The following is a 17100-nucleotide window of genomic DNA, read 5'->3' as shown; positions in this document are numbered from 1 at the left end:
TTTTCTGAATAACCATGATACTAATATTTTATAATTAAAAATTGATGGTCATTATGCTGTAAAACATTATGTAATATTGCATCAAAATTTGAAGAAACCCCTATTTTGGGCAGTGCTCCCATGATGACCATTTAAGGAAAATCATGTCACTTACTGTTCTCAAACTTACAGGAAAGAAACATGGGACTAAAATACAGCTTCAGTAGGCAATGCAGTCTGTTTGGTAAATTTTTCTGGCAATTAAACAGTTTTTTGTGAAAATTTAATTTTTCACATATTGGCATTTCCAAGGTGTGACTTAGAACCTCCATGGGCTTGAAGACCCATGCTAGTCACATTTTGTGAAAATCCATGACACTTATATTTAATTATTAAAAATCGATGGTCAGTATGCTGTTAAGCATTATGTAATGTTGCATCAAAATAGAAGAAAACACAATTTTTGGTGCTGCTGCCTTGATGACCATTATGGGAAAACCGTGTTACTTATGACTGTCAAACTTTCAAAAAAGAAACACAGGACTTAAATGCAGCCTGAGTTAGAAAAGCAGTCTAATTGGCTTCTTTTTCTGGAAGTTATACATTTTAGTGTAATATTCATTATCTTTTTGGCATATTCATTGTGGGACTCGGAGCTCCCATGGACATGAAGCCAAATGGTAATCATATTTTCTACATGTCCATCCTATTTATAGTCAATAAACAAAAATTGGTGATAATAATTCTCTAATTTATTATGTAATGTTACATCAAAATTGACAACAATCTTTTTGCACTGCTACTGCAAACATTATGAAAAGAAAACTGTGCTACTTATTATAATTTTAAACTTACAAGTACGATTTTTAGGATTGGCCTTCAGCTCATGAGAAAACCAGCTCTATTGGATTATCATGTTTATTGTATTTATGCATTTTTTGTGAAATTTTCATTTTTCTCATTCTGGCACTTTCTAAGTATAAACTTGAACTCTGATGGGCCTGGAGCCTTATGCTTTTACTTTCGTCTGTGTTACCTGTTGTGCATAAGTTGATGTTGACTGTGCAGTTAAACATAATGTATTATTGCATCAGGATTGGTAGTCTCCTATTTTGGGCATTATGGTTTTGTGCTTTTCTTAAGGTGTGACTTATGGGCCTGAAGACCTTTGAGTGGGTCAGTCTGTAAATTACCCTTGGGTATCACTAGATTAATTTCAGAGTTATAAAGTCATTTGCTTTAATAGGCCATTAAATGAGATTACGTAAAGCACACTTGTTGATATTTCCCTGTAAACTCCCAAAGGTAAAGCTCTCTGCTAGATTAATAATAAGGAAGCAGTGATAATTATGCAGGTAAATTTTGTTTAATATTGCAAATAAGTTAGTTATATATATATATATATATATATATATATATATATATATATATATATATATATATATATATATATCAAACTGGAAGATTAAATGTTTGAATAGCATCTTCATTGGAATTATATTTACCTCAAGCTCTGCCAAGGGGGTTATATTTTCACCCCTGTTTGTCTGTCATCCACATAACACAAAAAGTTATGGACCAATTTTGCAGAAATTTTCAGGAACTGTCGGAAGTGGGCCAAAGAGGACAATGATTAATTTTTGGTGGTGGTCCGGATCAATAATCAATCAATTATCAATAATAATCAACAATTGCTGCCTTGGCAGAGGTCTGCACTCTCAAAGTGCTTTTCTAGTTTTGTTGTTTTCCTTTATATTTTTTTCTCAAACACTTGCATTTGTGACTTTTAACTCTCATCTGCCTGGGGCTCTGCACATTTTCTGTATTTCTACATAAGCAGTTGTATTGTTTTTTATGTCTTTAAACATTATGTAATATTATTTTATGCACTGTCATCATTTTTCAAATATTGAGACTTTCATAATGTGAATTTGAACTCTCATGGTCCTGAAACTGTAATCTTATTGAAGGGGTGGATTGAGACCATCTTCTGGGTCTTCCGGAAGACAGTCAGGTTATTAACTTTATATTGACTGGTATCTATTTTTTTCTGTTGGAAGACCATCAAAATGGAGGATGGATCAACATAGATACTTTGTAATACTGTCAGAAAATACCTCTGGGTCTGCTCCTGTTATTGACCATGTTACCCGTTGTGCAAGATTAAAATTCAGTGTTGACTGACAGTGCTATTATAAGCATTATTTATTATTGCATCAAAATTGACAAAATGACCTTTTTTGCATCTTTATTTTCTGTTTTTTGTCTGTACATTTGACAGCTTTGCTGCCTTGTTTCACTTTTTTCAGCATATATGCAGCACCGATAACACGATAAGTGGAAAACCATTTTACCTTTTGACTTGAAACTTACAAAACTGATGAATATTCATAATCCGCAGGTCAAGTTCGAAAATCAGCATGATTGGGCCATTTTTAGGGAATTTATGCTGTTTTTTCACTATTTTCAATATAAATACAACACTGATAACACAATATAAGAAAAACGGATTGGCCAATTGTAATTATACTCACAGGAGTGGTCAATCTTACTAAAACGCAGGTTGAGTTCGAAAATCAGCATAATCGGGCCATTATTTTAGAAGTTATACTGTTTTTCACATTTCCTCAGATTCAATTATTAGGCATGTTAACAGTCTCATTTTTAAATTATAAGATGCCTAAAAGTGTTTGTTTGATATTTCCTGCATCTTTACAACATTGTTAGTTGATTATGTAAAAAACATGGTAAACTTGTTATCATGTATTGTGTAATAAAGTGTCAAAAATGGAAATAAACTCATATCATTGCAGTTTGTCAGATTCAATCATCCACTATGTTCAGAATCTCAGAATGGAGGAAATTGGACATTTAACACTGTTCTATTGATACTTTTCCCATCTCATCAATTTTCTTAGTTGGTCATATAAAATGGCAGTAAAATGTTTATTTTGTTTTATGTTAAAAAAGTGTTAAAAATGGAAATAAACCCATTTCAGAACAGTGCTGTCTTGTTTACATTTTGGCATTTTCAAGGCGTGACTTTGAAGTTCCATGGGCCTGAAGACCTTTGCTAGTCACATTTTCTGAATATCTGTGAAACAAATATTTTATAATTAAAAATTGATGGTCATTAAGCTGTTAAACATTATGTAATATTGCTTCAAAATTTGAAGAAACCCCTGTTTTGGGCACTGCTTCCATGATGACCATTTAAGGAAAATCATGTCACTTACTGTTCTCAGACTTACAGGAAAGAAACATGGGACTAAAATACAGCTTCAGTAGGCAATGCAGTCTGTTTGGTATTTTTATTTATTTATTTATTTTTTTTTTTTTGGCAGTTAAACAGTTTTTTGTGAAAATTTAATTTTTCACATATTGGCATTTTCAAGGTATGACTTTAAAGTTCCATGATCTTGAAGACTTTTGCTTGTCACATTTTCTGAATGTCCATGTTACTAATATTTTATTAATAACATTTGATTGTCATTATGCTGTTAAACATTATGTAATGTTGCATCAAAATTTGAAGAAACCCCTATTTTGGGCACTGCTCCTATGATGACCATTTAAGGGAAATCATGTCACTTACTGTTCTCAAACTTACAGGAAAGAAACATGGGTCTAACATACAGCTTCAATAGGCAACGCAGTCTGTTTGGTAAATTTTTCTGGCAATTTAACAGTTTTTTGTGAAAATTTAATTTTTCACTTATTTGCATCTTTATTTTCTGTTCTTTGTCTGTACATTTGACAGCTTTGCTGCCTTGTTTACATACATTATTAATATCTCACCTGTATGTGAGAGATGCCTTTTTTTCAGAACATGAATCCTGGATTGGTTGGTTCCTCTGTATTTGGTCTAGATGATATCTACGCTCAGTGGAGAAATTTTGTTCTGAAGAGAAGAGCAGCAGAGGACACTAGGTTTGTGGGTTCTTTTTTTCACAACTGCTCGGCAGAACATTCCCAGCAGTTATCTCTCGGCTATAACTGTGTATACCTCTTGTAGAATACTAGGTCTTTGATTGGCCAGTTACAGTAATACATGTATGTATCCCTAATCTGTATGGTATGTGTTTTACTGCCATTCATTTTTACCCTTCACCTGGGCTCCTATTTCTGTCACTGGGACGTGATTTTTGTTAGACACTGAGGACCATACCTTATTTGTTTATTATATAGGTATAATGGTATCTAATGGCGTTATTTAATTCATCCATGCTGTTTATAAAAATTAACTTATCAAAGACAAGTACATGTACACCCACTGCCAGTTGTGGTCATAATACAGACTATGGTGATGAAGACTCATTTAATACAATCTAAGTTTTCATTATAATTTTGAATTATTATTTATAAACTTGAATTTCCATCCCCCAGGCCTCTTTATTTTGTGAAAGCTGACATTGAGAAATGCTTTGACACCATCCTTCCAGAGAAGCTGTATTCTGTTGTGGAGAATGCCTTGAATTCTGTAAGCGTTGATTTGAGTGTGTGTAGTTTGGTTGTGAGTAAGGAGGACAAAAAAGCAGGTATATCACTGCACTTTTGGTTCATTGTGGTAGTCAAAGTAAATGCTAAGAACTAATTCAGGAAGGAAAGAAAATTGTTTGTGAACTTTCTCAGAATTCTGACTAGTAACTATTGGAAACCATTCGTTGCTACAGGCCACACCTACCACATTCAGTCTTATTAAAATTGGAACTCCAACTTCAGGAATTGAGTGATAATTTTACAGTCATTTTCTTTGCATTTTGGTCAGTTAAGAAACTAATGAAAGAAGTGGAGGTAATGGTCTGGACATAGACTTCACTGTTGCAAGTACACAGCATGCTAAACACTGGTAACATCTCTGCTGTAATGTAATACTATGTTACAGTGGATAACTGGAAATGACTAGAAATTATCATTTTTGTTGATTTTTTAGGCCACAAAGTAACATTCTCCTTAAACTTCTGCATTTTCAGGTTAAGGCCTCAGAATTTATCATCAGGAGGTATGCAGTGGTATTGAATATGAGAGGAAGACTGAGAAAACAGTTCAGAAAGAGTGTTCATACACTTACAGATTTTGAGCCAGATTTCCAGAAATTTACAAAGTCATCATTGAAACATTTAAGAAATGCTGTTATTGTTGACCAGGTAATGCACAATGTTTACATTTTGAGCATTATAATTTCTTTAATACCCAAGCAATCACAGATTCAAGTATATAAAATGTTGCTGAATTAAATAATTTTGACAAGTACTTACTACAATTTCAGACATTAGGCCATTTTATTTTTACAAATTGAATTTAAAAACTTGATTATATGTTGTTTATATTTTTGTCACTTGCAAATACCCAATTCTTATTAAGGATTTTTTTTATTTTGCATATTTTGTTGATTTTTTTAGGTTTACAAACTGCGTCTTTTTTTCACTCATTTTTTTTTTACTCAACTTTTAGTAAAAATCCAAAGTTAGGATTTTGGTCCTAAATTATATCTTTTAAAATATATACACTGTAAACTCATTTTTCTATTACAGGTTATGTACAGACATGAGAATAAAGAGAGTCTACTGAGTCTGATAAAGACGCACCTGTTCCACAACATTATCAAGGTAAACATATTGGAGCTGTTTATCAACTTAATACTTAGCATCAATGACACAAAATTGTCACTGAGGCATGGGAGAGGGAATATGACAGGACTCTGAAGTTCTTGGACCTTTATTTCTCTCACCCTTCTGTCTAAGTCTACTCAGGACAGGCCCGTAGCCAGGGGGGTTCAGGGGGTTCAAATGACCCCCCCCCCCCCTTTTTTTTTGCCAGGAAAATGGGCAAAATTTGATCTAGGTACACAAAGGTGTCACAGTAAAAGTTTGAATTTTTCGGAAGAAGAATCCCCCTTTTGAAATTGCTGGCTACGGGCTTGTAGTAAGTGCCCAAATTTTAATCCAGTCTATCTGATATATAGTTCTGCACCTATGGGGTTGATTAACTGGACATACTTTGATTAAACACAGTTCTGGAAATATCAGGTGTACTGACTGAACAGAGATTTTTAATTTAATCAGATGTTATGTTATTAAGAGATTAAGGCCATATCTGGGTGGGTGGGAAGTCACAGGGTACTAACAATGGACCTTGATAAAATTTTAATGCCTTCTTTACTGACAAAAATTATGGGTACACAATTTATTTTGGATTAAACATTCCATTTACCAGTGTCTTCAACATCATTATTTCCAGTATTATTCTTCTTACAGTTGCCATTATAGATGTAAATAAAACACAACTTGATTCTGCCATCTACAGCATAATGTTATTTAAATATGATTTTTAACAGCTTAATTGTTATAATTAAAAACCAAGACTAAATCTGTAAATCTATTATAATCGTTAGATGCAGATTATTCATCCTAGTACTGGGGTTTTTACTAGTACATGCATGCCTAAATGTTTGCCTCTAGAAGATACACATAGTTTTCACAAGCACCAAAAAATCCGATGCTGGGCTCTAGACCTAAAACTGAAGCTGTTTGCATCAGGACTTCCTTTGATAATTCTTCTTCTGCATGAAACTCAACATGGATGATTTCTATCCCCATGTTTTCTGCCTTGTCGACCGTTTTGCAGACTTGGTAGAAGATGTGATTGCGCACAGTGGCGGCATCGATATTTGTTCCAAACAAGTCCAACCCCACCCTCAGCCTAACATTCTCACACATTATTTGTGTAGCTGCGCTGAGAAATATTGGAGTTCTCTTGGATGTTGTGTTGTTTTCATCATACGATGCATAGACATTGCTTTCAGCCTCAATGATCCGAGCGTTGCTTGTCAAAGTGGCGTATGGGACCCAGTTAATAATGAAAGTGCCATAGGGAAATAAGTGTTTGTTTGTTTCTGATCCCAAAATCGTCTCCAACTCCTCTGTTGACATTTGGTGCAGTTTGCATGTAGTTTCTTCTACATCCCAAGTAAATCTTTTGCGTATGGAGGCAGTCTTTTGCTGAAAACAATACAACTTACGTCTGAAAATCTGTTCATAGTTTCTTGGAAGTTCTTTGTTGCCTGTGAGTGGGATGCAGACCGTGATTTTTATCTTTCGGAGGTTTGGATGGTTCCGTACCTCCTGTTCTTTCAGAAACGTCTTCAGTTTGCTTAAAATCCCCTGCCCTTGATGAGTGGGCTTCACCCTTGCTGCTCGCATGATAAGAGAAGTTTCATCATCGTTAACATGTGCCATACAATATGCCACTATCTCTCCATCTTGTTCAGCTACATAGGATGTCATATGAGCGTAGGTTACATAGCGTTTATAGTAGTCGGGAAGGTAGTCCAGACCAAAGTAGACATTGTCGTGAATTGCCAAGATTGCTTCGTAATCCTGGAGATTCGCAGTACGGAATGTTAAGTCCACCATTGTCGTTGTTGTCAGATATAGACAAAGTCAGGTGGCTTCACCCTAATTGTACCTGAATTGTTCCAGTCTGTTGTGTGCTTTTATCACTCACACCAAGATATCAGGTGGACTGCAAAACCCTTACGTTAACTCAGTGACATTCCTCCCCATATCAGGGTCTTACACTTTATTGACATAAAGATATCATCCACTTCGTATCATACTCTATCTGAAGTCTGATGGTTTAGGCAGGTCACTTTAAGATTAATAGGCTAGGGGTACATTTAGATTGTGCTTGTGCTACTTTTCCTTATGAGTTGCTATTATTTTAATTTGAAAGACTATCACAAGTTTAGAGTTGTTTTGACTGTAATTGTAAATTTATTGCTGTCTCTTTCATTTTAACTGATGGCATCTTACATGGTATTTTATATAATTTTGGATATTTGATTTTTATTTATGTTGATGGTGCTTAAAAGTAATTGATTTTACTGTGGAGTATTTTTATGTACAGACACAGATGTGTCTGTACATATTGCCATCACCTGCGTCTGTCGTCGCCATTCATGTCGCCGTCGATGTCGTCGTCGCCGTCGCCGTGCACTTTCAGCGTTAACACCATAAGTGGAAGACAGTTTTACTTTTTGGCTTTATATTTACAGAGCTGATGAATATTCATAAAACGCAGGTCAAGTTCGAAAATCAGCATGATCGGGCCATTATTGTAGAATTTATGCTGTTTTTTCACTTTTCAGCATATATGCAACACTGTTAACACATTTCAAAGAAAACCGATAGGCCTGTTGTCATGAAACTCACAGGAGTAATCAATCTTACTAAAACGCAGGTCAAGTTCAAAAATCGGCATGATCGGGCCACCATTTTAGTAGTTATGCTGTTTTTTCACTTTTCAGCATATATGCAACACTGTTAACACATTTTAAGGAAAACCCATAGGCCTGTTGTCATGAAACTCACAGGAGTAATCAATCTTACTAAAACGCAGGTCAAGTTCGAAAATCAGCATAATCTGGCCATTATTTTATAAATTATGCTGTTTTTTCACATTTCTTCAGATTCAATTCTTAGGCATGTTAACAGTCTCATTATTTAATTAATAAGATACGTAAAAGTGTTTGTTTGACATTTCCTGCATCTTTACAACATTGTTAGTTGATTATGTAAAAATGATGGTAAACTTGTTATCGTATATTGTGTAATAAAGTGTCAAAAATGGAAATAAACTCATATCATTGCAGTTTGTAAGATTCAATCATTCATTATGTTCAGAAACTCAGAATGGAGGAAATTGGACATTTGACACTGTTCTATTGATATTTTCCCCATCTCATTAATTTTCTTAGTTGATCATATAAAAATGGCATTAAACTGTTAATTTTGTTTCATGTTAAAAAATTGTTAAAAATGAAAAAAAAAAAACATTTCAGAACAGTGCTGTCTTGTTTACTTTTTGGCATTTTCAAGATGTGACTTTGAAGTTCCATGGTCCTGAAGACCTTTGCTAGTCACATTTTCTGAATATCCATGATACTAATATTTTATTATTAAAAATTGATGGTCATTATGCTGTTAAACATTATGTAACGTTGCATCAAAATTTGAAGAAACCCCTATTTTGGACACTGCTCCCATGTCACTTACTGTTCTCAAACTTAGGGAAAGAAACATGGGACTTAAATAAAGCTTCAGTGGGCAATGCAGTCTATTTTGTAAATTTTTCTGGCAGTAAAACAGTTTTTTGTGAAAATTTAATTTTTTCACATTTTGGCATTTTCAAGGTGTGACTTAGAACCTCTACGGGCTTGAAGACCCATGCTAGTCACATTTTCTGAAAATCCATGATACGTGTATTTTATTATTAAAAACTGATGGTCTTTATGCTGTTAAGCATTATGTAATATTGCATCAAAATAGAAGAAAACACAATTTTGGGTGCTGCTGCCATGATGACCATTATGGGTAAACCATGTTACTTATGATTGTCAAACTTTCAAAAAAGAAACACAGGACTAAATTGCAGCCAAGTTGGAAAAGCAGTCTAATTTGCTTCTTTTTTATTGTAGTAATACATTTTAGTGAAATATTCATATTTATCGTGTTGCCATTCATTGTGGGACTCAGAGCTCCCATGGACATAAAGCCGAATGGTAACCAAATTTTCTACATGTCCATGCTATTTATAGTCAATAATCAAAAATTGGTGATAATTATTCTGTAATTTATTATGTAATGTTACATCAAAATTGACAAAAATGCACTGCTACGATAAACATTATGAAAAGAAACTGTGTTACTTATTATTATTATTTTTAACTTACAAGTTTGATTTTTAGGATTGGCATGCAGTTCAAATTAGAAAGCCAGCTCAATTGGGTTATCATTTATAATTGAATTTATGCAATTTTGTGTAAAATTTTCATTTTTCTCATTCTGGCACTTTCAAAGTGTGAACTCTCATGGGCCTGAAGCCTTATGCTTGTTTCATATTTTATTTACATTGGTGTTACTTGTTGAGCATAATTAAATTTTGATGTTGAATTTGCAGTTAAGCATAATGTACTTTTGTATCAGAATTGACAGTAGCCTATTTTGTGCATTGTTATTTTCAGCTTTTTGTCTGTACATTTGACAGCTTTGCTGCCTTGTATTATTAAAATTTTTATTCTTTATGCTGCAAAGTGTGAACTTGAACTCCCATGGGCCTGAAGCCTTATGCTTGTTACACATTTTACTTACATTGGTATTACCTGTTGAGCATAATTAAAATTTGATGTTGAATTTGCAGTTTAACATAATGTACTTTTACATCAGAATTGACAGTAGCCTATTTTGTTATTTCCTGCTTTTTGTCTGTACATTTGACAGCTTTGCTGCCTTGTTATCATAAACTGGTGATCAATGATTTGATCAAATTATTTTTGAAACTGGAAATTACCCTTTGTGCCTTAAGAGGTTAAGGATTGGATTGGAAAAATAGAAATGTGCTCATCAGTAGTGCTAAAATAGCAACATACCTTTCATTTGTTTGGAAATGAACTTGGATCATTACTCCACACTTCATTTATTTCATAATATTTACCTGTTTTACTACCTTGTTCTTAAAGGATCGTCTTTCCTGTTTTGCTGTATTACAGCGCATCTTACTGTTTACACTAAAATATTTTTTTTTACAAAACTGCATTCGCCTTGCTGATAAATACATTTTGACTTAAATTTGAAACTGTCACTATGATCCTTTTTTTGACTTTCAAAATGTCAAAGATTTAGTTTAGAGCCCATTGAGGGCATTTTGGATGATGTCAAAAAACAGTTGAAATGTCGTCGAAAAAGACACCATATGCACCTCTTCAGGGTAAGTTTACAACACTGCTTCTAGAAGGTAGACATACTTTTCCTTATTCATGACAAAGAAGTCACTTGACTTCAGCTCCAGACTGGAGGTAATGCCCAGCAGTTCTTCCAAAGGGGCATCAACTTCTACGTACAACTCAACATGTATGCCCTCACACCCAGCTTCTTTGGCCTTGAAGACTGCATTCCGCGCATGATGTACAATGTGCTCTTTGACGACAGCCATATTGGATTGGCGTATGCCATAAAGATCAAGACTGAGTCGCAGCCCAATTTTTTTGCAAAAGATGAAATTAACTGCACTGAAGACATCAGGACTTTGCTCTGCTTTATCCTTATTTTCTTCATGTGTCAGGAAGGCATCACTTTCTGTTGCTATGATTGGTCCATTACTTGGTATGATGGAATAAGGGACCCAGTTGATTATGACCTTTTCCTTCGGAAACAAATGTAAAGCCCATTTTGATCCAAGCAGCTGCTGTAGCTCTTCGGACTGCAGTTGATGCACATCAATTCCTTCAGCAGACTCTCCCATTTCCATCAACTTTTTTTCTATGATTGACGCTTGCTGATAAAAACTAAGCATTCGCTTTTTACAAATCTGAACATATCCAGTGGGAAATGGCTTCTCGTCTCCAACGGTTTGAAGTGTAACAATGCATCTTCTTTGTATTGTTGGATACATCTGTTTCATTTTTCTCTTCAGATGTGCTGTCAATTCTTTTAGAATCCCTTTCCCCTGGTAGACTTCCTTGACGCGAGCGGCTCTCAGCACTAAGGTGGTTTCATTGTCCAGTATCTGAGCAATGCAGAAAGCCACAGTCTCACCCTTCTTTTCTGCCAGAAAGGCTGTCATGGACGACATTGTCATGAAGAGTTTATAATAGTCAGGAAGGTAGTCTAGGCCGCCATAAATGTTGTCATTGATTGCCATCACAGCATCATAATCCTGCAATGTGGCTTCTTTGAAAGTTAAGTTCTCCATCACAAACTACGATATCTGTGTAGATATCAAAGGGTTTAGGAGTTATGGTTGAGGAACCATCTCACAGTCTGTTCATATCTTTATCTTTGTGTGCGATGCTGGTTCATGGTAAAGGTAAGGTTGATGCACATGTTACCTAACCGAGGGGTCTGAAGATTGACCTCTTTATCAGCTAAAGAGATATTGATGTCAAACTAACTAATGTTCATAAAGTTTGTCACTGTAAGCATTGCATGTTTGGATAATTTCTTCATTGTTTGCTAGAATGCACCTGCTCATGTGAAAATGTTTGATGGAATGTTTTGTCTGTGTATTTGCCATTTTTGTGAAAAGATTTTCTAAACTCATTATTTGTATGTTTATTTTGCTACATTGTTTCAACTCCGTAGACAACATGCTGTGAATTATTGTTCTGTATAATAGTTCTTTTATTATTTGACATACATCTACCTATCCCAGCAGTTCTTACTGTTACAGAATGTAGTCCCTGTACAACATTGTAATTTTGATGGGGAAAAAAACAACAAATTCTGAATACCCAAATTTTGAACACCGTTGTTGTTAATTCTTCACCAGAATTAGCCATCATTTTGTCTTTAGCTTTTTCTCCTCTTTCATTTTATCAGTAGAAATTTCATTGCAATGTCCAGGTTGGCAGACGGTATTACCACCAGTTCCGAGGGATCAGCCAGGGTTCCGTCCTATCGTCCATGTTATGTAACCTGTACTACGCTGCCATGGAGAGGGACGTGTTAGCAGTGTCGGAGGGAGAGCTGCTCATGCGGCATGTGGATGATTTCCTGTTCGTGACACCACATTTGGAGAATGCCAGGGCTTTTTTGAAAAGATTGAGTGATGGTAGGTCTCTTCTTTGGCTGTTATCTTGCAGCCTCTCTTCTCCACTCACTTGCACATATGCACAAATGCTTGCACAAGCACACATTATTCCTTCCAGGGCTACCAATTCATGAGACAATATGGGAGGGGGACTATTTTTAATCAATTAATTTATCATGATTATAAGCATCATATACATTTTGCAGGAACAAAAATAAATTTAAAGACGAAAATATGTCTTTTAATTAAGAATTTAGGACATGAATTCATCAGCCATGCAGTTTTTAGCTATCATACAAGGTTTTGGACAGTTTTTCTTTTCACTATATCCCATTAAACACCACATATATTTTATATTTCATTCATAGATTTTATCAAGGGTAATTTATTTCCACTTTTAGGTATAAAAGAATTTAATTGTTTCATCAACAAGTCCAAGACCTTGGCCAGTTTTGAGAGTGATGACATAATTCCTGTTTGTTCTGCAGGTAACCTTGTGGGGACAGTTGTAATTGAGACTCTTTTACACTTCTAGAACAGTTTGAAATAGTGGTAGTAGTAGTTATAATAATAATAATGATAACAATAATAATAATAATGTTTATAAAAATAGTAATGGTAATAATTATAATAATAACAATATTTATATTAAATAGTAATATTAAAATTATATCAGTAATAAAAATAATATTAATAATAGTTTCCTTATCAAAATTGTTGAATTATGATATTAGCTGCATTATGTTAAATGGAGTTTGCATTTCCAGTCATTCTTTTGGCCGTTTCAGTTTTTATTAGCTAGTTTTACCACATCATAGAAATAAATATTCATATGTTACTTCTTGAAATGTTGTGGATAGTATGTTATTTTTCTTTGATGTATTATCAAATCATGTATATCAGTTGATTTTTCTTTCAAATCTGTCAAGAATTTCATCATTTTTTTTTTCTCTAGTCCAATTTTTTGTTGTTTTCTTCCCAAGTGTTGGTCTTATGTCCCTGTATACTTTCCAGCACTGTTTCCATGGTGTGGGTTATGTCTGCACATGGCAACCTTAGAGGTCATGGTGGACTACAGCCGTTATAATGGACTGAGTGAGAACTTTATATCTTTATATATTTTATTTTTATTTATTTTTAATTTATATTCTGAATCATTAATTTTTATTCAATTTATATTATTTATTCAATTATTTATATCAGTAGTCTCAGTCTTGTTACTATTAAATGTTATCAATAAAATCATTGTTGTTTCCATCATTTACTGCAATGATCACCTTGTAAATTAATTACACACATTATATATCACTTCCTTCACAGTCTTTATTTTTGGATGATAGATAAATAATTTAGTAAGAGAATTGAGCTAATCAATGAGTCAGTTTATATTAACTGATTGATAATAAGGTTATTTATTGAACTAGATTTAGTTCAATTACATTTTATTTAACTCGAGTTTATTCAGATTTGATACATTTGTTTTGATCCAGATTTGAGAGACACAATGACAGTGGAATGTGGAGTAAGAGCTTTGAGGGAGACTTTGGCATTGTAAGTATAAGTAGTCTGCATAGCCTAGTAACTAATGAGACATTTGGTCCCTGTTCTGCCTGTTTTTAATGGAATCTGCTTTAAATAAAACTGACAATATTAGGCAATTCTGTTGTTTGCTTGTTTTTATTCATCATGGCTGCCACTTGATTTGCATACAATGTTAATTATCATACCTCAAGTATTGAAAACATTTCATCCCTTTATTTTGATAATATTGCAGTGAGGCTTATCTTGTTCCCCTTTCTCTCTCTGGGGGTTCATATCAGACCATTAGATCAGTTCACAGTTGTTCTGCACCAAAAAAGATTCTGTTAATGCTTTCATTCACATACCCAAAATGATTCATATGAAAAAAATTAATGTAATTATGAAACTGTCACATTCATACCTTACAGTTCTCTCAAACAAAGATGCCATGGAATTTTCTTGGATATCCAAGTAAGTTAATATCTCATGAATCAGAGAATATCTTTTTAGAATTTTATCTGAATTCAGACATCAATCAACTGTGCTAGCTAAAATAACTTCTCTGTTTTTTTTTTTTTGTGTAATGTTAATAATTAATATTTATATTTAATCATGTACATATGCTGTATTCTATGACTTCAAAAATAGTTCAAATCCTTAATGATTTTTTTTTACTTTAAAATTTTGTTATTGAAATGTTAAATTTGCTTTTCAGCTGAATTATCTCCCGACTGTTCTGCTTTCCACCTACAAGATGTTCCTGATGACAGCCAGGAGATTTCATTGTTTCATGAAAAAGTTCCCCACAGGAAGGAAAGCCAATGAAAACCCAGCTTTCTTCTTAGGTATAATTTGAAAGGGGCCAGAGCAATAGTCTGAAGGTTCATTGGTCCGAATGTCCACTATAGAACCTTTGGACCAGTGAACCCTTGATTAAAAAACTGATGAAAATGTTACCATTTTTCGAACCAATGAACCTTTGGACTATCGAGACGCCCCCATTTGAAAGACTCGGAAGAAAAGTATTTTTGTAACTAAATGTCTGTAACATTTAATTCAATTTCACTGGACTGTTGTTCTTCACATCTGAAATATTGTCAACCTAATGCAAAGTAACTAAATGTCTGTAACAATATTTCAGATGTGAAGAACAACAGTCCAGTGAAATTGAATTAAATGTTATTACATAAAAGATGCAGATTTCCTTCTTTAATAACAAGTGGTTGGCATATAAGTCAACTTTTTAAAAATAATATTCAATCTGTATATTGTATTTGGTGTTATTTATTTTATTCACGTTGTGTTTATCAATACTGTTAATAAGTTAACTTGTCTGTTTTTTTTTCATTTTGTTTAGATTCCTAAAAGATTTCGTCTTGGTTTTTTTAATTTATTAAAAAAAAAGCATATTCTGAATCTTTTCATCCCCCCCCTTCCCCCAGGCTTGATTCAGGAGCTCATTCATCTGTTTTTCTGCTATGGCAAGCACAGAGTGTGGGACAAGCATAAAGACCCAGGAACAAGGATCAAAGAGGATCTGACAGAATGGTGAGAGCACCACTGATTTAGAATAAATTACAATCTGTAAAGCAGTTTTTTGCCTTTAATTGATTTTTCTGATTTTTGTTTTTTACCACCACAGGTAAAATTCACTCTTCTCTCTCTTCTTTATATTAAATATTTTAAATCATGGGATCATTTCAATTTGCAATAGTTTTTGAAACTTTTGGTCATTATTATTATTATTATTATTATTATTATTATTTCCAGGTTAGGTCTCAGAGCCTTCCTCCAGGTTCTACAAAAACACCAAGGGGGCTACTTTAAACTGTTGAAACTACTTCAAACAAGGTTTTCTAGATGCGAAAGGAAAATGGTAAGTACAAAGTATTCTCCAGTCATCATTTTAGAGTTGAGATGTTGTATTTTAGTTTGCATTGCATGCACAGTATGACAGATGAGTTTATAGTTGGATGTGTTTAGAAATTTCAATAAGGGTGCATTTTTTTCCAGAGGTTGATGTAGAATTGAATGAATTAGACATTTGAGTGAGAATACTAAAATGAATACGTTTGTTTGTATGTATTACAGGGTTTCTTAACATGTATAATAATAGTTTATCATTAATGTTGCTGTGATTAAAATATTATTATTTTAATTAAAAGACTTGCCATTTAACACTGAAAAATAAAACAATCCTCACCCCTTTATCTGGATACAAATTATTTAAAGAATTTTACCATTTATTCCAGAAACTTACTACTAGTACCACCTATCAAAATTTGACAGAAATTACCAGTCAAGGAGAACCCCGGGAGTTTGACGATATTATGCTGTAAAAAGAAAGCTATGCTCTCCAAGGAGAATCTACACTATGCAGTCAAGACTACCACAGATCTCTCCAGCCGAGGATCACCAAGGGATTGAAATGGCTGGAAAATGTTGATCATGTACTTGGAGGCAGCGGTAGGATTGGTCAGTGCTGAAATCAGCTGTGGAGGGTATCTAGACTATTTCTCCGGCAGCTGTGACTCTGGAACATAGCAGGAGTGTAGCCAGCAGTTTCAGAGTGGGGGGTCTCGTTTTCTCAAAAATGTGACCTTTTTAACCCCAACTTGAGAAATGGCAAAGAACCTATGAGTTTATTAAATTTTGATTCAGAAGGGACCTTTCCCTGTCCAAGGGCGGTTCCTTTCCTGCCGCCGCCCCCCCCCCCCCACACACACACACACACACAAAAAGACTGAATGACAATTAGCATATATGCTGTCATTATCTGAGTGACTACTTCTACTGATGGTTTTCACTTGTAAACTAAGGCAACGAAAAAGATGTTTAGTTAATCGAACAAAACATATTTGCTTGCTCCGAGCAAAGGCCAGGAAAGATATTGGAAGGCATCTTACGATCAGGGTCATTGATAACTGTATGAGATATGCCCTGGCCAAACGTCCTTCACGTCACTGACTCGAGGGCCTTTAGGTATGAATAAACAGAGTTATCATTGACCCC

General features: G+C 34.2%; 2 protein-coding genes across 8 annotated transcripts in view; one reads left to right on the top strand and one right to left on the bottom strand.

The window, feature by feature from the left end:
- Positions 1-16510, top strand: part of LOC106151756 (telomerase reverse transcriptase) — a 31911-nt gene extending 15401 nt beyond the window's left edge. For 5 of the 7 annotated variants that reach the window (XM_087012624.1, XM_087012625.1, XM_087012622.1 and 2 more), the window contains 13 exons: positions 3806-3909; positions 4366-4459; positions 4953-5126; positions 5514-5588; positions 12381-12588; positions 12969-13055; positions 13582-13662; positions 14058-14118; positions 14517-14559; positions 14804-14933; positions 15531-15636; positions 15859-15964; positions 16341-16510. In XM_087012624.1, coding sequence (XP_086868750.1) covers positions 3806-3909; positions 4366-4459; positions 4953-5126; positions 5514-5588; positions 12381-12588; positions 12969-13055; positions 13582-13662; positions 14058-14118; positions 14517-14559; positions 14804-14933; positions 15531-15636; positions 15859-15964; positions 16341-16427 — 1356 coding nt within the window. In that variant the 3' untranslated portion in view covers positions 16428-16510. Of the gene's footprint in view, positions 1-3805; positions 3910-4365; positions 4460-4952; positions 5127-5513; positions 5589-10821; positions 11404-12380; positions 12589-12968; positions 13056-13581; positions 13663-14057; positions 14119-14516; positions 14560-14803; positions 14934-15530; positions 15637-15858; positions 15965-16340 lie in introns of those variants that run through there. The other 2 variants (XR_015334451.1, XM_087012626.1) reach the window with 2 other exon arrangements.
- On the bottom strand, positions 6119-7401 carry LOC147761498 (putative N-acetyltransferase 16). The gene has a single exon (XM_087012629.1). It carries the CDS (start codon positions 7392-7394, stop codon positions 6423-6425), a length of 972 nt encoding a protein of 323 aa, XP_086868755.1. The 5' UTR covers positions 7395-7401; the 3' UTR covers positions 6119-6422.
- Positions 16511-17100: the final 590 nt, after the last annotated feature.

The sequence above is a fragment of the Lingula anatina genome, chromosome 5 (assembly GCF_051362555.1).
Source record: "Lingula anatina isolate TDL-2025a chromosome 5, LinAna3.0, whole genome shotgun sequence".
NCBI classification, from domain to species: Eukaryota; Metazoa; Brachiopoda; class Lingulata; order Lingulida; family Lingulidae; genus Lingula; species Lingula anatina.
The sequence above is the reverse complement of the archived record's forward strand: the minus strand, read 5'-3'. Positions and strand labels throughout refer to the sequence as shown.